Here is a 27,318-nt window from a genome sequence, read left to right on the forward strand (position 1 = left end):
GCTCTCGACCTTACCTCCTGTCCAACCAACACAGCAGATCACCACCACTGGTATTGTAAATACGGATAGATAGATACAGTATAAGCTGAAATGTGTCTCCTCTCTCCATAGCCATAGCCCCGCCCCCTGTGACGTCATCTCAAAGCGACAAACAGCAAAACGTACAGGAAAGATCCAGGAGAACGAGATCCAGAACCCAGTGGAGAACGGATGAGTGAGATTTAGTGTTTAGTGCTTCTAATTATAATCATCATACTTCACACAGTACAGATCCATGAGCAATGCACAGTATTTATAAAAAAATAAAATTAAAAATTAAAAAGAAAAAAAAAAGAAACATTTGTTCTCTAGGAAAATCTGAGCTTTTTTCCTGTTTGATACTTGTAGTGGATGACGTAGACGAAGTGCAGACTACGGCAAAAAACGCCACTCGGCCCGACTACATCCCGGCGCAGACACAGTCTTGATGCGAGTTTATGGTAAAATCTTGCCAAAACCTATGAAAACAAAAAATGGCCTAAAATTTAACAGTCTAAGAAAATACCGGGCTTTTTTTTTTTGTCCGCAATCGCAAAAAACATGCCGATACAAAACATTAACCGAGAAAAAAAAAAACATTAAACAAAAATTAAATCATACCATATTGCATGTAAATATCGTATAAAATTCTTAAAAACACAGTTAAGTACTTTTCACCACAGCCAAAAGTGCAGAGGTATAGAAATAAAAAAAATAAAATAAAATTCAAATTCAAAAAGAAATTCATAAGAAAATGCTGACTGGTGGTGGGTTACTTGGGGCTTCTCTAATAGAGCTGTCCATCATTTCCCACCCCCTTCCCCCCCTTTTGCCTCTGTGACCCAGCACTATGAACTCCCGCCCACCCCCTCCCAGCGTCTGGTCAAATGTTAGATAGAGTTCATGAACTCTGAGCTGAGGGTCAAAACCGAGGACAGAGGAGAGCTCTCGCGTCTCAACGACTCAAACAAAAAAAAATAATAATAAAAATTGCATTCACCCTTGCATTCTCGCATGCCTACAAACACACACACACACAAACATACTCTTCGGGTCGTAATTACAACCAGCTGATTTCGCTCTATTCTGAAAATACGCATTCTGCATTATACGCATGATGCTCTTAAACACACACACACCCATATTCATACCCTCATTCTTATACATATACAGTACACTAATCAGCCATAACATCAGCACCACTGCCAACTGATTATCACAATCACCTGTCATCATCTACTGTGATTTCTGAGAGGAGTGGGACATATTAGGCAGCAAGTAAACAGTCAGTTCGTGAAAGGAAATAAAAGGAAAACTGGTCAAGTGAAAGGATCTGAGACACAAGAACCAAAACTGATCAAATGTCTAGACAATTCTGTCAGAACATCTCCAAAACATCCCGCAGGCCTTGCGGTCAGTGGACCAATGAACTGGAGAGAAAAAAGCAGTGACAGGGTCATAGATACTGTATTTGAATCTGCATTTTGTATATTGGAATTAAATTTATTTGATATATATTTATTTGGATAAACCATACCGTACATTTGTATTTTAACAAATGGTAAATAAAAATCAGATGCATTCATTTAAATCTGCTACAAATTAAAGCCTTGTAGCTTTGAAACACTTAGATAGCTTTAAAAATTAAGTTATTTTAGATTTTAAGATATATATTACAGTGTTTCACCACCCTGTAAGTTTAAACCCTTTTTTTATTTTTATGAATTTGGCCATTAAATACATCTGGGACAGGGATTACGCCTAGCTGTCGACTATGCATCTTTTAAATTGTAGATCTTCAATAAAAATGCTGTGTAGTCTGAGACAAAGCGATAATAATATCCCTGTCTGCCAAACCACCCCTTCAAGCTCATCATAAGTCATGTCAATTTAATTTGAATATAAAAAATGTTGATTTAAACACTTATATCAGCTTTTAAGCTCCATAGATCTGCTGCTTACATTATTAGTCATTAGCCTCATGCAGGAGAGAACCACTGAACACCTACAGATGCTGAACGCTCAGATCTATCGTGATGGCACAAGGGGGACATTTTTTCAAGTTTCGGCAGGTGGTGCTAATGTTACGGCTGATTGGTGTACAGGTTCAAGGGAAGGGCGGGCTCTGGCTCTTTCACAATGCATGACTTTCTCAGTGCGATAAAACAAGCCTATATGACAGAGTTGAGAACTTATAAATTATATTAATTTGAGAAAGTCCTGCTTTGTGAAATCCCCTCCCCATACCCAAATCTGCAGGTTAGGCCAGCAAGTCTATTAAAGCTATTAGCATCAGAATGCCAATCACCAGCCATGCACTCGCTCTGAGAGAAGCTCTACTGCAGGCTGGAGGCTGGAGGCGGCTGATTTCTTGCTCTGGGAGAAAATGAGAGAGTCATAAGCACAGTGAACTAATCGGTTGGAGGGTGCGGTGTTTCACAAAGCAGGATTTTACAGCCTCAACAATGTTTGCCTTCACAATACTGATATAGAAGGAGTTAATTAATTTTAATCAAATTCATTGTAAGCAACTTGACTAATCACTGATCCAAATATTTTTGGTGTTTTGAACTGATTTATAAAAAAACAACACAGATCTGGCTTAAGACTAGGGATGCTAATAGAACTGACCCAAATAAACCTTCAGCAAAATGATCCTTTACTTCTTATTTTAACCCAATCTGACTAAATTGCAATGCCAACAAAGAATCACAATTGCAGTTTTGCTTAAGACTAAACCAGGACAGGCGCCGAGTGGTCCAGCGGTCTTAAGCGCTGCCACTATGAGCGGGAGGTCGCAGGTTCGAACCCCCGCTCATGCAGCTTTGCCATCTACCTGCTCCCTCCGGGTGGGTAGATGGCGCTCTCTCCCCACATCCAAGTCGCTTTGCTTTCCTCTGAGCGCGCTGTGATGCTGCATCAACAGCAGCTTGAAAGCGGTGGCTGACTTCACATGTATCGGAGGAAGCATGTGTTAGTCTTCACCCTCCTGGTGTGTTGGGACATTACCAGTGATAGGGGGAGTCCTAATGAGTGGGTTGGGTAATTGGCCATTTAAATTGGGAGAAAATGGGGAAAAAAAAAACAACAGGACTAATCCAATCTGGTCCACCACCATAGCATTTTGAATCCCAGTTTTAATCAAATAAAAGTAGCTTGTTTTAGAATAAAAACACGATTTTAAAAGGATTAGTGGGAATCTGAAGCTATCAGAAAGATGAATCACTGAGAAAGGTGAAGAATAATGTGAATGAAGTGCTAAAAAAAAAATAACCAGTACCCTGATAGCCTTGTGTTCAAATCCAGAGACTAAACGCTAACCTGACAAATATACATGACTTACAGTATGATTTATATAACAGACCTGTAAAATAACAAACTGCAGATTAAACAAAGAAAACAAACTAAAATAGAAAATAGCTTTGGGATATAAGTCTGTTGTACAGTAGTGTAATGCAGGCTATCCTAAACCTCTCTGAATCAGGCGGAGCTTCACTGCACTCTTAAAACAAAATTGTGCTATAAAGGTTTCTTCAAGAGGTGCCATAAAAGAAGCAGTTTTTGAACAGAAGCTGTGTAAAGAACATTTAGGCCATCTTAAACCACAGATATGTCGTATTCTGTTATTAGCCCATACTTGTGGAGTCTCACAGGGCTCTTTTTTTAAGGCCTTAGTAATTTCTGATATGAATGTAGTTCACTGAAGTGTGGGCTTACTTACTTAGGGTTTAAGGAGTTAAACTGATACAGAACACTTAAGCTGATTTTTTTAAAAATCTTTGTTAAATCTCTAAAATGGTTCTTTTATTTCATTGCTCAAAGAAAACAATGTAGCACCTTTTATTTTTAAGAGTGTGACATGCTTTTTTAAAAATATATTTAATATTATTGGCAATGTGCAGCAATACTGTACAACTGCAATAATCTCAAATAATAATAAAAACAGTTTATCGTTTGGAATTAGCTTCATTAAAAAAATAAAATAAAATAAAATAAAACATAAAATGTAAAACTCCACCGTGTGATCTGCTCAAATATAAGCCCAAATATAAGTGTAAGTATAATACTACAGAAACCGATAGATTTGACTTTAGGCTCAAATCTTCAGACTATTTGAGAAATCCTGCTTTGTGGGGAACAAAAGGGGGTATGAGCCAAGGGGTGGGCAATAAGACAAAATAGTGAGCAATATTTTATCGTTTTGTGATAAATTTTGTTGTTGCATTACATGATATAAGTTTCTGAGTATATCATGGATATCATCAGTGCTTAAAGCGACAGTCCGTAAGATTTTAGTATTTGGGGATTTAGAGACCTCTCTGGTGAGAATGTGTAATTACACAGAGCTTGTTAAAGAGCACTTTTAAATGCTATGTTATTCTAAACAAATTGCTGCATGAAATTCTGTTGTTTTTAGCATGTTGTTTCATTCATTTTGTTAATTTATGAAATACTGTAAAATGTACAGAGCAATTACATCCAACAAATCTCTATTAACTAGAATATTTAATTATTTAATTATATTATAATAATCCCCCGCAACTCAGGAATACTACGGCTAACACTTTTTAGAGACTGCTGCTTTAAAATACACTGAATATTTGAATATTTGATGAAAAAGAGAAACTAGGGCTGTTAACTGGACAAACATAATTTGAATATAAAAGTCAAGTGTCTGAACAACAGCAATTAATAATCAGTTACTGTTACTGAAGCATTTTGTCTGCTTGCGTTACAATACTGCAATATATATATAAAATATCTTTAAATATTGTGACTTTTTTTTACATATACTCGCAATATTTAAGACACAGTGCATCAACTGTGGCTTATTCCTAAAACATATTTAAATACTTTTTCATGCATAGCACGCTTTTTTAATACTCTCTATAATAGTATGTTTAGTTGGGTCAGTGTTCGTTAAGCACTTGCGATATCCTCAATATATCCTCAAAAAAAGCATATTGACAATGCAATAATTAAATTCATCACAATACGATAAAATATAATCATGTATTTTCCATATCACCCACCCCTACGTGAGCCGATCTTTTTTATTAGGAATTATTAGGAATCTCCGACTCACTCTCTCCACTTCTTTCCCGCTCTGGTTAGCCTCCTCCAGACTTCATATAACACAAAGGACCTAAAAATATTAGATGATCCCCAAATACTTGCATACATTGCACTACCTACGCACAATACCCAAGGGTTTCTAAAAGGCCTATTTGGCAACACAGTAATTAATACATACCGGTGAAAGTGGGGGACTCGCGGATTCAGATCGGAGAGAACGCACCCGGAACGAAACGCTAGCTTTCTAGGCATCACACATGGAGAAAAGGGGCGGGATTTGTATTTTTTTGTGCTTCGCTAGCATCACAGAGGGGCACCACGACACTTTTTAAACACTCCTTCCAAACGCAGGCAGTTGGCTGGTTGGTAAAGGCACTAAGCGCTAGCCCTAGACGACAAACAGCAAATACATTCATATCTCACACGCTTCCCTCCATCAAAAATACTTCAGAAACATCTGTACAAAAATAAAATATCAAAAAGGTGGCGCCCTGCCCCCTCCCCCCAAGCCCAAGTCCACCCCCACCCCATGTGTGAGTATGGCTACTTTAGAGACGCTTCCAAGGCGAATCCGGACGCTTCAATGCCAGAAGAAGAGGAAGAGGAAGAAGCTCAAAAGGACAGGAGATATCTACAGATAAAAACGCACACATACTTAAACACACACACACACACACACACACACACACACGCATACACGCATACACACACACACACGCCTGCACACCAGCAGCTCTCAGGCCTTCACAAGTGTATCAGCAAGTGGTTTTCACAGCCAGCGAGAGAGGCACATCCGCACAGACCAATGTGAGAAGATGAACGTTAAGCAGAGAAGCAGCATGCTGTGGTGGTTACGCTGGAGTCGTGGTTACCTCGGAGTCGTAGTGGGGGTGGGTGGGTTGATTTTTTTTTTTAACGCTAGCTTTGCGAAGGCTGAAAACTGAAACGGATGGGAAGGGGTGGGCACTCGCCCAATTCCATGCTTCAGTTTTACTGAAGAAGCTCGCAGAACAAACCTCGACCCCACCAGCCCCCCAGAACCAGCCTACAGCGCAACTCAAACGGAAAGTGGCTTATAGCTGCTTCCAGGCTTCAAAATCCAAATCCAGCAGCAGAGCATCTCAGTGAATCCACTCGCCCGCCCGCCTGCCTCTCTTTCTCTGTGCCTCGTCATCTTCAATCCCGACACGTTCACGTGATCCTGTTCCTTTTTCGCTCATTACGTCCATTCGCCTCTTCATCCTCATTAATTTGTTGTCATTGTCATTGTTCTCCAGCTCCATCTTCGAACCAAACGAGGGCAAACGAGGGCAAGCCTGGCCCCTAAATTAAAGCCCCACTTCCTGTCACGTGGCGGTGGGGTCAAGGTAACTCTGCAGTTTACGGACGGTCGACTCGTCCAGTGAGAAAAGGTCAAAGTCAAAGGTGGTGTTGGTGACGTTGAAGTGGCCAGTTTCTTCAATGAGGTTGACGATCTGAAAGAGCAGAAAACAGTACTGATTACATAAATTGTGAATTAATATAATTTTATTTTCGAATTCATCATAATTTAAACAGGTTTTGTCTAATTGGTCAGATCTTTGTGAAGATCTCCATTAGAACCATTCTGAGAGTGCAATATGACTGCAATAAAACAGTTATTATGTAACTAATATTGATAAAATAAACATTGATAACCTAAACATTATGCGACACTAGGATGGAACAGGGGTGCCGCCATTTTTTCCTTCTAATTTAGCAGGTCTGAGTGGTGGTGGTGGCGGGTAACTAAGTAAATTTCTCTACTGAAAACTGTGTATTTGGGTGAATAAAGCGATTTCCATTTATTTCCAGATTTCCACTAAGGCTGGGTGCAGCAGCATTAGTGTTAACGGCAAACTGCTAGCGCTAGCTGTGGTTAGCGCTACTAAATGCTGGTGAATGTGGAGATCTCAACAAATACTGCTGTCTGAATAAGACAATGACTTTTCTGTGGCTTCAACTTCTGTACATTTACACAGAATCAGAAGCACACAACCCTGTCGTACCATTTCACACACTTTCAAAGTGTGACACTCTTCTTCCGCTACCAGTTAACTAAGCACACACACACACATACCTGCTGTAGTACATTACGCTCTCTCAGTGCCATTAGTCTGCGATGAAGGTCCACTAACTCCTCTGTGTAAGCCTGAAACAACCAGAGAGAGAGAGAGACCTATAAGAACACATTCAGAAGAACAGGGTGTTCTCTACCTTTGGTGTCTTATTCTATTGGCAATACTTCTTCTCTACAGGGCCTAGACAAGCTGCATGTGAACAGTAGCTGAATGGACATTTAGTGCATCATCCAACAGCTGCTTTGATGAATCAGAGTTTAATGAAGGCAAAACAAGTAAGTCTAGTAAAAGTGTTTTTTTTTTTCTTCAAAATAAATTCCCTTACTGCAGAGAGAAATCATTGTTTTTCAATGTTTTTATACTTTATTTTTTCATACATTCTAAATAAATACTAAAAAGTTATTCAGACTATGAAGGAACACATAAGAAATCATGTATTAACTTAAGTGTTAAAACCAAAATACTCTATTAAAAACCTCTATAACTCCATGCTGCGATGTCTAGCATTACAGACAGATGTTACACAAATGCTTTAAACAATACTTCGTTATGTGATGCTCAACAAATATGGATTTACCTATAAGTTACTCATTTCATTCTAAATTATTTTTTTAATGAGTTTATCTTTTATTTTTTAAACTTTTTAAATTTTATTTAATTTTTTTTTTATTTATTCAGTTAGTTTTTTTTATTCTTATGTTTTATTTTGATTATTAGTTCATCATTATTTATTTTATCATTTCTTATCATTCTTATAATTTTACTTCTCTATTACTATTATGATCTATATGATCTATACTATTAACTATTTTTTTTGGTCTTTAATGGTCTTTTCAGAATGTCCTATTTTAGATCATTTTTACATACATATTTTATGTATCTATATAAACATTGATTAAAAAATATATTTATTTTATTTATTATTTATTTTTACTCTTTTATTCCCAAATATTTCTAATTTCTTATTAAATATGTTCAATCCTTTTTATACTGTAAATGCTCGGCTGCATTGTGGATGAGAGTCACCCTCAATGTTTTCCAGAGTGAAAATAAAGGTTGATTGATTGAAACATTTCTTTTCGATGATTAGTGTGTATTTATTCCTTTGATGTGACTGATCTACTGCAGTGACCAGTACTTCTGTAATGAGTAATGAACACTATATTGTGCAGCTCTTCTATAAAATAATATATCTGCTAAAAATATATATACATATATATACATATATATACAGTATGTGTATAAGGTGTTAAGGTGCTGAAAGAAAAAGCTTGATTTACCCTTCCTACCTTGTCGTAAACCTTCTTCAGGGCCTTCTCCTGTCTCAGGCACGGGTCTGGGCTTTTCCTACCCGTCACCTGAAAGGAATAGAAATATCTGTGGATTAGTTCAGGATTAATATCACATCCTTGTGTTTCCAGCTCTATCACACATATGCTGCTGTCACTGGGCCTGGATCCAGACTCCAGTCATCTAACCAGTAGCAGCCAGTTGTGCCACATTCCTCTGGCCCGCGATCCGAAGCGCCCTTACACCCACTCATTTACACTCTCTGTGGAATGTAATCCAGTAAAACCTCCAGCCACCTGTCGATCATTTTTCAACTTGACACGCTAACAAGGGGAACAAAGTGCCTCTAATCTCTGAAACTGACCTGAAACAGCGGTTAACGAACGGTTAACGTTTACACTGAGCAACTGCATTGTTCACTGTATTGAAAGTCACTGAAATGAAATGCCCTGTTGGTTAAGAGTGAGATGTATCATTTTTTTTTTTTATAAATCACATCATAACTGACACTGTGCAAATAAATGAGTGCAAAGCTAGTCTGGTGACTGCGTATCCTGATCTACAGGGTACAGAGTATATATATATATATATATATATATATATATATATATAAATAATAAAAAATTATATATATATATATATATATATATATATATATATATATATATATATATATATATATATATATATATATATATATATATATATATAGCACTCAATCATCTATTTTCTGGTCTATTTTTCTACATAAGTCGCACCAAATTATAAAGCACATTTAAAGTGACAATAGTAAGGAACAAAGGTATCGCCATGTTTCCCTTCTAATGGGTAAGGAAACCCAACTCTAATTCCTAAAAAAAAAAAAGTCAAACGAGCGCTGGATGTTAATCTACACTAAATCTAATTTCTCTTCTGAAAACTTCTTCTGTTTATTTGGGTGAGTAAAGTGCTTCTGTTTATTTACAGTAAGCATATTTAAATGAACACGAACTGGCCTTGGGGGCTTTTATTATGAAGCCCAAAATGGCAGATTAGCCATAACTAGCAATATTTTTTAAGCAGAATTACTAGCTATTTTTTTGATGGCACTGTGTTGGTTAGATTGAGTAGGTCCTGTGGTTTAATATAATGTGTGGATTATGGCTCTAGTAGATGTATCAAGTTTTTTTTTAAAGATATAAGATGAGAAAATATAGTGCATAAAGATATAACATAAAGACTATACTGCATTTCAATTAGCTCCGACAGTTCACTTTTCTCTTCTGTCTGCACTTTCATTTACTTTTTCTTAAGCCCTTTTTAAGATGCACTTTTTCCCAAAAAAAAAAAAAAAAAAAACACTATTTTTTTGTCCTTTGGTTTTATACTACTTGGGAAAAAATGTTATTTGAAGATTATGTTGTTTATAATTAATTAGTGTAGCGTAGCTTTGTCTTAAAAAAGTGTCTTTTTGTCACTACCATATGTGATGAAAAAATGTTTCTTTATATATATTGTATATCATCATTCAGTAAAATAAAAAATATCAAGATTTTTTTTTTTATCTAAACTGACCAGCCCTAGGTTCTATAGTTTACTTAAGTCGTTAATTATTGTTCTTAAAACACTGGAATGCAGCTATCAGTTTAATGCTAGTTAACAGCCAAAAACTGTTTATGCGATTTTAAATGAATTAAAAAAAATAACACAGTTATTTGACAACTCTATTACTCAAACACTGCTTTACAGTTTACAGTGTTTTGCCTGCTCAAACAGGATCATGGTATTTTTTTTTATACACACACAATTCATCATTACATCAAGTAACCACTCTTTCCGTTCTCACCTTGTTATTGGAGGAGGTGTGTTTCTGGGGTGGGGGTGGGGGGTCCCGGCTGGGCCGGTGCTGACCGTCACTGCTGTCACTCTCGCTGTCTAAGCTCAGTCTGTAGAGGAACAGGGTTAAAGGTCACTGCTGAAGAGGTGTGGCTCTATGTTTACTTAGATTAAACAAAGTATAATAGAGTTTAATGAGATTGTAGCAAAGAAAGAATCTGAGTAGATAAATAGACAGGAGGAAATGACAGCACAGAGAAAGAGACAGATAATAAAAGAAGAGAAGAGAGAACAGGGCACAGACCTGGAGTCACGGTTGGGTGGGTTGTTTTTGACAGGCGTCCCCTCGTCTGAGCTGCTGTCATCTTCATCTGACTCCTCTGACTGCAGGTCCTCCACCATGGAGCGCAGCGGCCCTGCAGGGACACAGTGAGGATGGTAATGTACTTTGATTAATTAGTTAATTTGAACAAATAATATAAAATAAAATCATTCTTCATTTATTAATTTTTTTTTATCGAGAACCTGGACAGAATTAACAAGTAATTTTCAATTGTGTGTTTTTATAGTTAAAAAAATATATATTTTAGTTATAAAATATATATATTTATATATTTTTTGGGGGGGTGCACCATATATTTGGCAATGAGATTAATTTATCAAAAAAGGGCTATAAAAGCCCTGATCTGACAATAAAACATAAGTAACATATAATAAATAAATAAAAGTAACATATAATAAATTAATAAAAGTAAAATATAAAAAAATAAATCAATTTAACATAATACGGTACATAAATAAATAAATACATATAAGTAACATAAATACATAAAAGTAACATATAATAAATAAATAACAAAAATATATACATACATACAGTAAAATAACTAAAAACATGCAAATAAGTTTGGCCAAATAATCAAATAATTTATTTTGTGAGTTTTTGGTCAAAATACCATTTCAGTGCATACATATTTTTTTTTTTTTACAAAAATATCAAAAAAAAAAAAAAAATATATATATATATATATATATATTTCCTAATTTCCTGCCTACTTAGTGAAAGTTATTCTTTTTTTTCTTATGATATCCTATATATATATCCTATATATAATATATATATATATATATATATATATATATATATATATATATATATATATATATTCTTAATATCGCCTGTGACTAAAATCATAACCGGCTTCTTTCATATTTCATAAATACTACAGAAGGCACAGATAACACACATAAAGCATCTACAAACCAAACATGACCTACATTCCACAGGCAGTGCAGCGGTTAAACATTGTCCACACGTTCTTTGTAAGCGACACTGCTGCTGTTATCAGGGGAGGGATGGTGTGAGGGGGGTGTGAAAGGTAATACATTGAGTATCAGAGAGGAGTCTGGGAAGGGTCCTACCTTGGCCTGCTTTCTGCTGCGGCTCAAAGTCAGAGTCGGAACTGGACTCTGAACTGGAGCTGGAGTTTGAGGGACTGGAAGGGGCTGATTGCTGAGAGAGAGAGAGAGAGAGAAAGAGGGAAAAAGGGGAGGGAAATTTAACCATGAAGACATTACACTTGAAGAGTTTTAAGTGGAAACTGTGAAATCACAAACAAATTCTACACAAAAGAAGCAAAGCAGTAGACGTATAATACTCTAACCTCATATTTCAACCTCTCTGAAATAATAAAATGCATTTTTAGGAAAATAAAATGATATTTACCACACAGTTCAAAGCATCATTAGAAAAGTATTTATTGTATCTTCAGTAAATAATTCAATGCATCTTTAGTAAAAAAAAAATAATAATAATAAAATAAAAATCAAAGCATCTTCAGAAAATGATTAAATGTATCTTTAGTAAGCAACATAATGCAGCTGTCGAAAATGATTCACAGCATCTTCAATCAACAATTTTAAGGATCTTTAATAAATGACTCAATGCAGCTTTAGTAAATTATTCAATTAAAAGCATCTTTAGTAAATGATTCAATGTTACTTTAGTAAACAACTCAATGCAGCTGTAGTAAATGATTTAAAGCATTTTTAGTAAATAATTCAAAGCATCTTTAGTAAACGACTCAATGCAGCTGTAGTAAATTATTCTAATTATTTTTTAGTAAATGATTCAAATCATTTTTAGTAAACGATTCAAAGCATCTTTAGTAAACGACTCAATGCAGCTGTAATAAATTATTCTAATTTTTTTTTAGTAAATGATTCAAATAATTTTTTGGTAAACGATTCAAAGCATCTTTAGTAAACGACTCAATGCAGCTTTATTGAAAGATGCCTATTAACAAACATATTTTAGGGATAAGTTGGCGTCTCTTAAAATCAACTACACTCTTTTGGTATGATTCAGACACTATTTACACAGTAGCTAAAAATAAAACCCCACAGTGGACAGTGCAGTGCGTGATAATGATAGTGAATCCCAGCATTTGGATTCTAGATTGTGTGAAAAGGCAAGTGACTGTGGCAAAAATCAAATCCACATTTAATGCAGAGCTATAGACACACGTATCCCACAATTCTAGTTTGTGACACATGATTTTTAATGTCAGTGTGTTTTGCTATTAAAAAATAAATTATAGTCCATTAAAACATCCTAAACTTGATCACCTTCAGACTATTGCATAACAACACCACCATTACAAAGCATTAATCTCTTTCTTACCTCGGATTTGGACGAAACCTCGTCGTCAGAGTTGGACTCGTCAGATTCTGGCGGTTTCTTCGGCTCTTTGACCTCCTGGGTGTCCACCTTGCTCTTTACCCAGCGGCCTTTGTCCTTGGAGCCCTTTTTGTCTGGGTACCCTGATGGTGCGGAGGAGGACGAGACGCGTGGGGAGGTGCTGGGGAAGCCCCCGCTGCTGGAACTCTTCTGCCCTTCAGTCACGCCTTTTTTGGGCTTCTTGACACTAGGTTTGGGCGAGTCTGCGTTGGAGGGCCGCTTGCTGGCCGATTTTCCGTCGGCCGAAGCCACGCCTCCCCCTCCTGCTCCTGGACCGCCCCCTTTAGGAGACATCCCCTCCATTTTGGACTCCTTCAGCGTCAGCTTCGGCTCTTTGAAGGCAGCTTTCGGCGGGGCTTTGCTCTCCTCTTTAACTTTGATCTCTGGCTTCTTTGACGAGGATGACGATGACGACGAAGGGAATGACGAAGTTTCTCGGCTGCTTTTGCTGCTGCCGTCTCTGTCTCCTTCTCCTTTGGACGTGGCTTTGCTCTCTGAGTCTTTTCGGGGCCGTTCCCGATGCTCCTTGGCGAGTTTGTGAGGTTTTGGGGCTTTAGAGCTTCCGCTGTTATCTTTAGTGAGCTCCTGCACAGTGAGAGAGGGCAAGCGAGAGCAAGAGAAAGCAAGAGAGAGAGAGAAGGAGAGAGGAAGAGCATTAACAGCTTTAATTCCATCCTCCACTGGTCAACGAATACCACAACGCAAGCTGCATTTATATTAGTGTCTTCAAACACAAAGACTCACCACCCATCGTACTTTAATTCGTTAGGTGTAGGAACTGCGGTATAAGCGCGTTAAAACGCCTTCAAACCTTCAAACTTCAAAACAAAGCCCCTCTAATGAACTGGAGGAATGATGGATTAGTTCTGCAGTAGAATGGGTGGAACAGTAGGGTTCGAGCAGCGGCTGCTATTTTCTACTATAACAAAACGCCCTCTGCTTCAGTGAAAACACAATTTCATTTGCAGGTTCGCAAGAACCACCTTTGGTTTCATAAAGAAACCATGTTTTAATAGAGAGGCTTCTGAGAACCTAGATCTAAAGATGTAAAGAACCGTCATTAGAGGTAATTATGGTTTGCCTGTTTAAAAAGGTTCTTCGCAAGTTGCTGTTCTATGACAGGGGCAGCGTTGCAACAGTATTAAATGTTTTAAGTGTCAACCAAAATATTACAGTTCTACTATACCATGGGATATTATATTCTCTCTTTTGTTGCTGTTATCTTTATTATTGTTATTGTTATAACAATTATACAAAATATAAAAATTAAAAAAGAAAATGAAAAAAAAAAGAAAAGGTGAAGCTCTTTTGAACTTTTTTATATGCAACTATTGACTGTTTTGATTATGGATTAATCTGATGATTATTTAATTAATCATTCGATTGTTTGGTATTAAACTTTGTAATAATTAAGCAATTAAGCAAATGCATGGAGCATAAAATCTATAAAAGGGGTGTGTCCTTAGGTTTTCCTTACAAACAAGCAGCAGCAAACCTAATTCAGCTTGTTTAATCAATAAATCTTTTTAATCAAAATCCTGTATGATCTCACATGAGTCTCTTAAGACCTTAAAACTATTGTCACAATCCCTCCAGTGAGAGTTGTGGCAATCCCCCTTGACCTGGCAACCTATGACTGAGTACAGGCTGCAGTTCTGCATGTTCTCAGTGTTTCTTTCCTTGAACTTGTCTCACATGGTGAGTAGTAAACTATTTATTTTATAATATAGACATTTTGGTAAGTTTAATACCACGGAACAACATATTAAAGTCAGAAGTGTGTGCGCACACAGCAGCTTACTTGCTTTCAGAACAGAGAGCGAGAACACCTGACAAGAAATATTGTGCCAATTTAATCTGACGAGATCTCGTAATATCTCGTCAGAAATAAAACTAAAACAAATCAGATTTATTGTCACATCAGAGTACTGGTGTTCAGGTAAGGGAAAACCATGGGTGCAGGTTCCAACTAATATGCAGAAAACAATATTTACGACATAAAATATAAGTAATAAGTAAAATAAAATAGAAAATATACAATTAACTTAAACAATATACACAATAACGTACACTATATTCATACGGTATTGCACTGTAGATGTATGATACAATACGACTGAATATATACAATGTGCAGATATCTTGAGTATGTGCGTCATAGTCACACCTCTACATGTAATGTTTGTAAAGCTTGTTTTAATCCAGACCTTGGGGGCTTGGGAGCCTTTACTCTTCTTGGGGTCAGAGAAGGCTGATAGTGGGATGGTGGGTAGCATGGGGTAATCTGGACTCGGCCTGGACACGGCCTCCGCTCCCTCCGGCACCACAATGATCTGTTAAAATACAGGGAGAACGGGAAATGAAAGACATACAGAGAAAGAATTTAGATTTCTGTGTGAAATAATCATCAGAGTAAAGTGTGTATGGTTACATATAACTGAACACCTTTAATTAGAAAACAGTTAATATGTTTACGATTGTGACCTACTCTCACAATACTGAGGGATCAAATGATGACAGAACAGGTAATAACAACCAGAAACAACTGATTAAACTAAAGAACTTAACTAGTTATCGACTACATGCATCATAAGAGGATTTCCATCAATTTCATTCCATCAGTTTCTATTCATAAGATAGAATTGAGCTGAGCTGTTACTCTGTTGCCATATTTCATCTCTGAGGGATTGTGGGGACTGGAGTTTTTTTCACTCACCCCGCCAGCTTTGACCAGTTTGCGACGGAAGTCTCTGGTGGGGTTGTTGAAGGTGAGTTTTTCGCAGCGCAGGTGATTGACAGGTGGGTTTCCCTCCAGATTCAGGAAAAGGTCGTAGTTAAAGAGTACCTTCTTCGGTTCCTCCTGCAGAGATTCATGTTCATGTTGAGTCAACACAGTAAAATGCAGTAAAAAAAAAAACACGCTTTACACCAAAGTGTGTACAGTAACCAGAGTAAATGTATATTTACTGTAGTAAAAGTGGCATCTTTCTTAAAAATGACTGGACAAATCCATATTGTGAAAAGCAGGATGTAAGGTATTCTTTTCTCAGCGAATAACAGCACTCATGTAAAAGGATCTTGTTAACTTTGCTAATTATTCATTATATATTTATTGATCAGATAAAACTGTGAACTAGTTAAAGAAAATCATAAAGCAGCAAAGCATAGGAAAAGAAAGATGCATATTAGATAAGGCGTGGAAATGGTAAGTCTAGAATAACCAAATGGATGTATCTGCGAAGATCTGTAGGCTGTTAAAGCAGATCAGGGCTGCCGGAACTTTCTTTTTAAACCAAGCGTAACCGATACCGCTACACAGCAGATAAGGTATGCTGGGGGAAACGGAGTGGCATGTTGAAACAGAGCGGAGGGCTTGTTTTAGACCACCCAGTACACCCAGTTTATCAGCCAGTGCCATCTGCCTACATACACAAGTAGCCTCCAGCTATGCAGCACACTATGAATGGATGTCTGTGTGTTACATCTATAGGAGTCCTCCACATACACACCACTAAACTAAAGCTACTGCAGCATGAGTGAGTGAGTGAGTGAGCGAGCGAGTGAGCGAGTGAGAGAAAGAAAGGGAGGGGGAGAGAGAGGAAGAGCTAGAGAGGAGAGAGTTAGAGATGGAGAACAAGGGAGCTAGAGAGGAGAGAGTGAGAGGAAGAGAGCTAGAAAGGAGAGAGTGAGAGCGCTAGAGAGGAGAGAGTGAGAGCACTAGAGAGGAGAGAGTGAGAGCGCTAGAGAGGAGAGAGTGAGAGCGCTAGAGAGGAGAGAGTGAGAGCGCTAGAGAGGAGAGAGTGAGAGCGCTAGAGAGGAGAGAGTGAGAGCGCTAGAGAGCTAGAGAGGAGAGAGCACTAGAGAGGAGAGAGAGAGAGAGCACTAGAGAGGAGAGAGTGAGAGCACTAGAGAGGAGAGAGTGAGAGCGCTAGAGAGGAGAGAGAGAGCACTAGAGAGGAGAGAGTGAGAGCGCTAGAGAGGAAAGAGTGAGAGAGCTAAAGAGGAGAGAGTGAGAGAGCTAGAGAGGAGAGAGTGAGAGTGCTAGAGAGCTAGAGAGGAGAGAGAGAGCACTAGAGAGGAGAGAGAGAGAGCACTAGAGAGGAGAGAGTGAGAGCACTAGAGAGGAGAGAGTGAGAGCACTAGAGAGGAGAGAGTGAGAGCACTAGAGAGGAGAGAGTGAGAGCGCTAGAGAGGAGAGAGTGAGAGCGCTAGAGAGCTAGAGAGGAGAGAGCACTAGAGAGGAGAGAGTGAGAGTGCTAGAGAGCTAGAGAGGAGAGAGAGAGCGCTAGAGAGGAGAGAGTGAGAGCGCTAGAGAGGAGAGAGTGAGAGCACTAGAGAGGAGAGAGTGAGAGCGCTAGAGAGGAGAGAGTGAGAGCGCTAGAGAGGAGAGAGTGAGAGCGCTAGAGAGCAGAGAGAGAGAGCGCTAGAGAGGAGAGAGAGAGAGAGCGCTAGAGAGGAGAGAGTGAGAGCGCTAGAAAGCTAGAGAGGAGAGAGAGAGAGCACTAGAGAGGAGAGAGAGAGAGAGCGCTAGAGAGGAGAGAGTGAGAGCGCTAGAGAGGAGAGAGTGAGAGCGCTAGAAAGCTAGAGAGGAGAGAGAGAGAGCACTAGAGAGGAGAGAGAGAGAGAGCGCTAGAGAGGAGAGAGTGAGAGCACTAGAGAGGAGAGAGTGAGAGCACTAGAGAGGAGAGAGTGAGAGCACTAGAGAGGAGAGAGTGAGAGCGCTAGAGAGGAGAGAGAGAGAGCACTAGAGAGGAGAGAGAGAGCGCTAGAGAGGAGAGAGTGAGAGAGGAAAAGAGCTAGAGAGGAGAGAGTGAGAGCACTAGAGAGGAGAGAGTGAGAGCGCTAGAAAGGAGAGAGAAAGAAATGGAGAAAGCCAAAAATGAGAGAAAAGAAGGAGAGTGAGCGCTACAGGAGAGGGAAAGAGAGGGAGAAAGAAAAAAAGGAAGGGAGAGAGAGAGGGAGAGCTTTAAACCACTAAATCATAGCAGTGTGAGCCAGTATCATTATCGTATCACAATATTTTGCTTTCCAATACTCAACTGATTAAAAAAAATATTTTAATTCATAATATTTATTATTAGTTAACATGTAAAGAGGGGTCTCAGAGGTTAATTGTATGTTATATGTTGTATTTGAGAGATAGAGAGAAAGAGAGAGAGAGAGAGAGACAGAGAACTAGATCAGGTGCACTCACCTTGTTTTTAAAGTAGACCTCTATGGGCATTAGAAATCCAGCATAGCCCGATTCTTCCACCTTGTACGGCGGCTCCTTACACACTGCAAAAGACAATACAGCATTAACACACACAACTTTATTTATTTCAGAATTTAGCATATTTATTTATATTTATTCATTTGTATTTACAGAATTAACATATGGCTAGGTAGCCAACAGGGTTGTGAGAATCAACACAGTAGCCTACTTCAAGAAAAACACTTAATTTAGTGAGACCTAATTTACTTTTCATTGTAGCCATTTATAAACACGTTAGTTGCAGCCCAAAAAGTTTTAAATATCATTTTATTTTGCTATTACCGTGTTGCCCAGGCCTCTATGAACATGACCCTATAGAATTTTCGCTAACTTTGATACTAACCATTGTTTTGCCCAAAACATTTAATATATTCTAGTTTCAATGTACTTCTAATAGTTACACCTTTTCTGCTCCTTTAAAAAGTGTAATTGCATTACTCTGCTATTACAGCAGCATTATATCAGTGGTAATAAATAACAATAACATTTGTTGCCATTATTTCATTATTTCTATTTTGTCCATAAAATGACAGTATTAGATGTACCTCTTTTGGGCTTGGGAAAGCTGTCGTGCAGGCGGAAGATGACTTTATCCACAAAGTGCTGGATGTCGCTGTTCTCCGGCCCTCGCACGAACACCATCCAGTCGTGAGTGAAGCCCTCGGACGTGACCTTTTTCCGCAGCTGAGCGCGGTGGCCCAGCTCCAACTTCACCTGCACCGTGCACTGAGAGAGAGAGAGAAAGGACTGTTTAACAGGCTGAATCTTTAGAATCTGAAAAAAAAAACTTCTGAAAATCAGTCAAGACAAAATAAACAACAAAACTCTTATCTCTAAGTGTTATTTATCTAGAATTTTCAAAAATGTTCATTTTCCAATGTCAGTGAATGTATGTTCTTAATCATTAAAAGTTAATTGTTCTTTAAATGGAGTAAAATTGCATTAAATATTTTTTAATATACAGCTCTGGAAAAAAGACCACTTAAAAATTATGAGGTTTTTGGATTCTACCAAACTGAAAACCTCAAGAGGAAGATGGATGATCTCAAGCTACCAAACCAAACTGAACTGCTTGGATTTTATGCACCAGGAGTAAAGCAGCATAAAGTTATCCAAAAACAGTGTGTAAGACTGGTGGAGGAGAACATGATGCCAAGATGCATAAAAAACTGTGATTCAAAACCAGGGTTATTCCACCAAATATTGATTTCTAAACTCTTAAATCTTTATGAATATGAACTTGATTGTTTTGCATTATTTGAGGTATGAAAGTTCTCATTTCTTATTTTCTGTAAATAAATGCTCTAAATGATAGTACTTGTATTTGGAATTTGGGAGAAATTGTTCGTAGTTTATAGAATAAAACAACAATGTTCATTTTACTCAAACATAAACCTATAAACAAAATAAAAGCAAAATCAGAGAAACTGATCTCTATTTGTTCCAGGGCTGTATAAGTGACATAATATGGTCTTAAAATGACAATAATGTAGCTTATTACAGTAAGTTTAGGGACAATGTATTGTTTAAAAAAAATAGTGCTATCGTGACATGCCTACAAGAAATATAAAGCCAGAAATAACAGAGTTGAGGAGTGAGTGAACATGAGGAAGGGAGGTGTCAGACAAGCCTCAGACAAGCTCGTCCCTGTCCAGCAGCTTCTTTAGCCTTTCTTTACTCCACACTGAGCCAGAGAGAGGGAGACAACAACAGGATTACAGGAGGAGAGAGAGAGAGAGAGAGAGAGAGAGAGAGAGAAATCCTCTCAGTGGCTTCAGTCCTATCCACTCGGTCTCTGTAATGCCCTTAAAGCCTCAGACACTCTCCACCACACCCACCCTTCAGACACACAGACACACTGGAGCCCACTCACGCTCAGCTCCCACTGTCTGGCACCAAAGTATCCAGTACAAGCCCTATTCTACACCTGCAGGCAGAGATGTAAATCCAAGACACAGCGATTTAATACTGTTATGATTTAATACCATTAGGAATCAATTCACTTCACTGCATCGTTAACTCTCAAACTACACCACGTTTCAATCTGAATTCAGGCATGAATCAGAATGATTTACTACAGAGCCCCTAATATATATATATATATATATATATATATATATATATATATATATATATATATATATATATATATATATATATATATTATATTTATATTTCAGTTATTGATCATGTACAAAAAAAAAAAATGCGTGGGAACGAGATTCTAAGGTGTGGGAACAAGATCATTAAGGCATGGGAACGAGATACTTATGCATGGGAACGAGACAGTTAAGGCGTTGGAACAAGATACTAATGTTTGTGAACAAGATAATTAAGGCATGGGAATAAGATCAATAAGCCGTGGCCACGACTTGTTAAGGCGTGGGAATGAGTTAATCGGATCAAGAGCAGAGTCAGCAAAACTACAGAAATCTGCCCTTTAACCAGGCATTTAAATGGCTGTAAATAAGAGCGTTTTCTTGGATTAAAAGCGTGACTTCAGCTGTAACTGGAAATATCTGCACAAAACTGTGCTGTACTGAGCTGCACAGCTGTCGACACGTGCGTTAAACGGAGGCCGTGTGGTTACCACCTGTTTACTCCTGCCACCCCCCTCACGCTTTTCAGGCAGCAGCAGCCTGTCACTCACACAGACACAGAGACAGTGCTGTGTATCTACTTCTTCCATCAAGAATCAAAACATTGCATGACAATGTTTTTGATTTAACTGGCTTAAGTGACCATTGCTACGTGACTATTGCGCGTGCGCACATCGCAATGATGACGAAAATTAACTTTTGGTTATATTTCGGTTATTGATATCATTGTTTATATTGTTTTCATTTTACAATGTTAGGATTTACACCAGCAACACGCAGTGCTGTGGTGTACTGCAGTGGTCATATAATTTTATTTGTGTCCTGCTGCACGATGCAACTTCAAGTCGAGGGGAGTCAAGTTTCAGCACAACACCTTTTTCTTCTGGTTTGCTTTGCCTTAACTTCCTGTAAATTCATATTCCTGAGAGGGGAGGGGGGAAAATAAGCTCTGGAAAAAAAATAAAAGACCACTCAAAAAATGATGAGTTTCTTTGATTTTATCAAATTGAAAACCACTGGAATATAATCAAAAAGTTATCCAAAAGCATTGTGTAAGACTGGTGGAGGAGAACATGATGCCAAGATAAAAAACTGTGATTAAAAACACGGGTTATTCCACCATGCTCTGCATCTTTTTTGTTATTTCAGCCATTTCTCATTTTCTGCAAATAAAATGCCCTATGTGACACTATTTTATTTGGAATTTGGGAGAAATGTTGTCTGTAGTTTATAGAATGTTAATTTTACCCAAACATAAACCTAGAAATAGCAAAATCAAAGAAACTGATTCAGAAACTGAAGTGGTCTCTTATTTTTTTCCAGAGCTGTATTTCAATGAATGACATCAGTGTGCTTTTGCTTCCATCCCTGCAACATCAAATATATTCATTTGAAAATCAGAGTGGTCTGGTAGGTTTCCACAGGAGTTTTTCTGGCCATGACAGCTTTTCCCAATTACCAGAGCAGCCACAGCACTGCTAATGATGCTGGTACAAGAGCTACTGAAACATAGAGATATCGGTATGACAAGATCAGTCTTCAAAAAGAAAGCGTTACAGAGTCTTCGCTAAAATCACCAGATTCATCCACTGTGACAGAAGACGGCACCACAACACAAAGCACATTTTAAAAGTACTCTTCCACTCTGCAATTACACAATCCCACCAGAGGGGTCTCTAACCCGCCAAAACCTACAGACTATCACTTTAATCACAGGCCTGAAGAGAAGTGCCAGACAAGAACACAGCCAGCACAAAGCCCATCACATGCACGGAAACCCAAACAGATCAACAAGTTGCTGTCGTGTCCACGCGACACCTGCATTCCAACATCAACACAGGCGTAATCCTCATGAAGAGGATAAAAAGAAAAGATCACAGCGTCTCCTGTGCAGGAGATGAGATTAAAAGGGAGAAGATCAAACAAATACCAACGACACAAACCCCTTAAAGCACTGTCATTACGGACACGAGAATGCAGGCTTTCACAAAACAGGAGCAACAACAACAAAAGCGAGAGAGCAAAGAGACGGTCTGTACTGATTTAACCCACTGGACCTGCCTGATGTTTTCATGACGTCCTGACCCAGTCGTCTAGTCATTAAAGTTTGAACTAGAGCTAAAAAATATTCTTATAAATCTTACATTGTGATATTTCGTTATTTTGCGATGTATACTGGGATAGCAAAAAATACAGGGATTTCCCCCAGATATAACAAGCGGTTATGAAGTGATATATCATTACATTATACTTAAAACATTAAAATAAATTGTCTGAAAAATAAATTGTCTGAAGTGTTGTTTCTGTAACCTTATATACAATCCACCAAACACAAAAGGGTTGTTTTACTGCCATTTTCACATAAATATTTTTGGTTGTCGAATATTTAGTGCATCCCAACTAGAGATATGCCAAATCATATTGTACGCACATTAATAAAAAACTATATTTACTATTATTTGTTTCTTTGCCGTTTATATGCATGCACTAAATTACTGCTGAATGTATAAAACACCTACATCTTTGTTAAATAAAACTGTAGTATTTATTTAGCTGCAGTGATATATTCTTGAGATTTTTTTTTTTTTTTAATCAATGTGATGTCATGTCCTTATCGCAAAAATACCCTAAAATATTGTGATTTTATTTCAGGGCAATATTGTTGACCTCTTACCCTAATAACAACACAGTATGTGTATCTAAGGCTGTGTGTCAAGCAGTAAAAAATTAAAAAACATTGCATAGAAACTATCACACATGTGCACGCTGCAATAACCATGCATCACATGCACATTCGACATCCAAACATGTTTTTGGTTATTCTAATTGCTTTGTGGGGTAGAATAAGTAAATACTGTGATTTTGGGTTGTTGAATTTGTTTTGGAGAGACTGATGTCATGATGGCACTGAACTCTACACATGACTGACTGTCGCCTTCCCAAAAGTGTGACTAACAACCAATGCCCACTCAGAAATGCTTGCATATGATACAGTTCCTGACTATACAAAAAGACAGCTATGAATAAACTAAAGAAGAAACAAGCTTCTGCTGATCTTTAACCAGCACTCACAGTCATGTTCATGAGAGGACTGGACCTGGTAGAAGCAGTGGCAGGGTCAACTGGATCACAGCCACGAATAACCACATACTTATACTGTAACGATGAATCGGACTTTGGAGTCTTGATGATGCAGCTGTCATTGACAGTTGCTGCCACACTGATGTAGAATAAACAGAATGAAATGTCCATATAATACTACTATTAATTATAATAGTAATAATTATTCTTCCACATGTTATACTGTGCTTTGCTGTCTGCTTGAATGCTAGACATGTTAATTGTTAAATAAACATTTTACAGGTTATTTAGCCTCATATAAGATGCAACATGAATGTGAATAGTCATGTCAGATTTCATATGCTTGTTTTTTTTTTGCCTGTACACCTGTGCTAAGTGCAGTCATCATAAGCCCTGCCAATCCCCTTTCAAAATTTGACACTCATCATATTGTTTGTCGAGAAGGAAATCTTATAGGGAAGATTTAAGGTAAGATTCAAGCGACATAAATCACAAGGAACTGTAGTATTTATAACTGCATTACACACATGCACACAAAAGAATTATGTCGGATTATGGTGAGGAGTTCAAATCTGTTGCATGTGTACTGGCAAAAAGACTGAAACAGGCTTTCACATTCATGCAACTAATGATTCTTTTGGAAGTCGACTAACCTGATGATTTTATTTATTTTTTCGAATAAGTCGATTAGTCAGCGATTATTTCTGCCACATTCTCCATCTTTAAAAATGATAAAAACAGCTGAACATACGATTTAAAAGCCATTTAAATGTCTAGATGTCGTTTAAATGTGGAAAGTACTGATATTTTGTGAGTAAATATTTAATCTGTTATGTCTGGGCACTTTTTGAGTTGAGTGTAAACTGTGTGAGTGAGCCATTTAACCATCTCCCACTGTGATTCTGTCCCTAGCACTTGTGTAATGTGGTACAGATACAAATTAACGATTAGTCCACAATGAAATTTGTAGTTGACAAATTTAAATAATCAACATTATTGTTTACATCGACTAGGGATGTGCCATATCGTATCGTACACAATAATATTGTAAAATAAATTTAAATATTGTGAACGATACTATACCCTAAAATATCGTGCCGTATCACCCATCCCATTTCCCATTATATATCTGTTACAAATCTGATAAAATTCTTGTATTTTTTAATATCTCACTAAGGGGTGTGCAGTATTATATTGTATGTAAATAAAAATATTTTTTTTTCTTGCAGTGTATAGTGTATTTCTGAAATTGTTTTTTTAAAAAGAGTTTTGTCATATCGCCAAGCGTATCGTTATCACAAAAATACCATAAAATATCGTGATATTATTTTAGGGCCATACCGCCCACCCCTACTATCGACTAATCGTTGCAGCCCTAGTTGCATACCCATGAATCAGATAAGTAACCAATCTAGGATCATATACAACAGTGGCAGTGAGTCAACATCAAAGGGATATTTAAAATGCTTGCTCTGCTGTGTAACAATCCTAGCTGAGTCACATTAAAGCAATAAATCAGATCTGATTCACTTCTGCCTGCTAATGTAAATGTAGCCTATTATTGTTGGTGAGTATAAATAACATAATCCATGCCTGGATTATACAGCCTATACAGGTTTAAAGCGTCATACAGATCTACTTATATGCTTCTTATATGATATCAAGGGTATTAGCAAAGTTCAACCCCGGCCCTCTAGTCTTTACACTAGATATATAGGAGCATTGCTGTGAGGAGGAGGAGGAGGATGAGGAGGATCAGCCATTAGAGAGAGCATCAGCATGGTCAGGCACTGCACTGATGCTGGATGATTAGTTCTGCCACTCTAACGACTCCCAAAGGTACTGGCTGGAGCTGCCTAATACTCAAAGCTGGGGGGTTGGGGTAGGTTATACTCTGACCTTAAGACTCTCTTCCAGATGTATGCATGTGTCAGCAGTTAATGGGCCTAAAACACTATAAGGGAGGTCCGGATTCTTTTGGACCTTTGGATCTAGTAGAGCACTTTTTTATAAAGGGGGCTAGATTGGACTAAAGCAAAATGCCTGTAGAAGGGCTGGTTTAAACTTAGTATTAAAATATGAAAAGTAACAAACAAACAAACAAACAGAACAATTAAGAATTAAATTATTTAAACACGAATTTGTGCAATAACTGAAAAAATATCACAGCATATTATGTAGAGTGAATATTTTGTTTTCTTTTTTTTTTTACAGACCAGTATAAACTAGTGTATGGTTGGTGTTGACCTCATTTGCACTGTATGCATTAGGTCTTGTTTGACAGCTGTAGTTGTGAAGTTCATAACAGAGAAGATCTGTCTACACAAGTCTTCTTAAGTCTGTTAATTAATTAGAAGGTCTAGTGAGAAATTTACTGAATCGAGAAATTAATGCCTTGAGAAAGTTTAGCTAGTTAAGTTCCACAACACAGAGATGCAACTCTGTATTCATTACTAAATTCATGGGCATACTGCTGCCACTGTCAGCTGAAAGAAAACATAGCAATGTGCCAGTGAGCCCCTTATAAAGCCAAGAGCCAATAAAATGTTTGGCCCCAAAGCCAGAGTTTAGACACCTACATAGTACAGTAATGCATTGCTACATGTAGTGGAGAGGGTAAGGGTTGTTCATCCTATTCCACACTCAAATATGTCCAAACATAACAGATTACATATTTACTCACTAAATGTCAGCATGTTGCACACTAAATGTTGCACTTCTGGGCATGTAAAATAACATTTAACCTAAACGTTGTGTGTTTTTGTCGTTTTTGAAGTGATGGAAAAAGCAGAGACTGAACAACAGGGTGACAGGTGCGGCACACGTGCATTAGAACAGGAGGAATAGTTGACTAATCGGAAAAATACTCAACAGATTAGTCATCTACCAAAATAATCATTAGTTGCAGCCCTATTTGAGTGTGAACAGAACAAACTGTCCGTACACCTTCCCTACTGTGTTACTCTACCCAGCATCTAATGCAACGGATTTCAAATAAAACAAATTTTACGATTAATCAACACTGAAATTTGTAGCTTTTTTCTCTCGTTCACGTCGATTAATCGTTGCAGTCCTACGAAGCAGTGATGCAACCGTGCTGCAAAAAATGCATTTAATTTTTTTGCCTTGTATGGAGACGGATTCCTGCTCAGGACCCCTCCCTCCTACTCACCCCCTCTCTCCGCCTGATCGTGCAACCCCTCAAACCGGCGCCGTTACTACAACCGCTCGTGCACGCCTGGTCAACAAACCCTGCACCCTCCCGTGCGCAGGCGCGTGCACAAATGCACACACAAATATACACGCAGACAGAGACAGAGCGCGCGAAACATAACATAACCCCTTTAACACACAGCAGGCTATTGCTATAGGTTTGCAGACTAACCACGCACGCGCGCACTCGTTCGCTCGCTCGCCCACACACACATACATACACTCACGCGCGCACACACACACACACACACACAAACATTCAAAAAACAACACGTAACGTTTGGTCGTTACACACTCCCGCGCGCTGTGTGTGTGTACGGATCCGGCGCGAGCGGGCTGGTTATTAATAAAGCTAATAAATTAAAGGGAAACTAGTCCCGGCTCCTTTGTGTAATGTGCTGTTAGCATTAGCATTAGCCTCAGATTAGCCCCAGCTCGCGCTGGAATGCCGACGTGGTGGCGCTCTGCCCAATCCCGCGCGCGCTCCGGCCACTGTCGAACCGGCGGGTAAACACGGCCGGGTTAACGGTACCTGGTCCTCCATGGTGCTCCGGGTCCCGGCGGCACTCTGTCCGTTCACCGGCGGGTTTGTTCCGGACCTGCCCCGCTCATTGTGTGGCACTTTCGGCCGAG

The 27,318-nt window shown here is 38.3% G+C and overlaps 1 protein-coding gene across 2 annotated transcripts; it reads right to left on the reverse strand.

The window, feature by feature from the left end:
• Positions 1-317: 317 nt before the first annotated feature.
• On the reverse strand, positions 318-27,318 carry mllt1a (MLLT1 super elongation complex subunit a). 2 transcript variants are annotated; one of them, XM_007245794.4, is made up of 12 exons: positions 27,218-27,318; positions 18,838-19,018; positions 18,233-18,315; positions 15,755-15,898; positions 15,246-15,371; positions 12,982-13,623; positions 11,721-11,811; positions 10,603-10,714; positions 10,309-10,408; positions 8,483-8,551; positions 7,193-7,264; positions 318-6,569 (listed from the first exon to the last, which is right to left on the reverse strand). In XM_007245794.4, exons 1-12 carry the CDS (start codon positions 27,227-27,229, stop codon positions 6,441-6,443), a joined length of 1,761 nt encoding a protein of 586 aa, XP_007245856.3. In that variant the 5' UTR covers positions 27,230-27,318; the 3' UTR covers positions 318-6,440. The 2 variants fall into 2 exon arrangements, with proteins under 2 accessions (XP_007245856.3, XP_049341831.1); XM_049485874.1 differs by having other exon boundaries at positions 8,474-8,551.

The sequence above is a fragment of the Astyanax mexicanus genome, chromosome 12, assembly GCF_023375975.1.
Source record: "Astyanax mexicanus isolate ESR-SI-001 chromosome 12, AstMex3_surface, whole genome shotgun sequence".
Taxonomy (NCBI): domain Eukaryota; kingdom Metazoa; phylum Chordata; class Actinopteri; order Characiformes; family Acestrorhamphidae; genus Astyanax; species Astyanax mexicanus.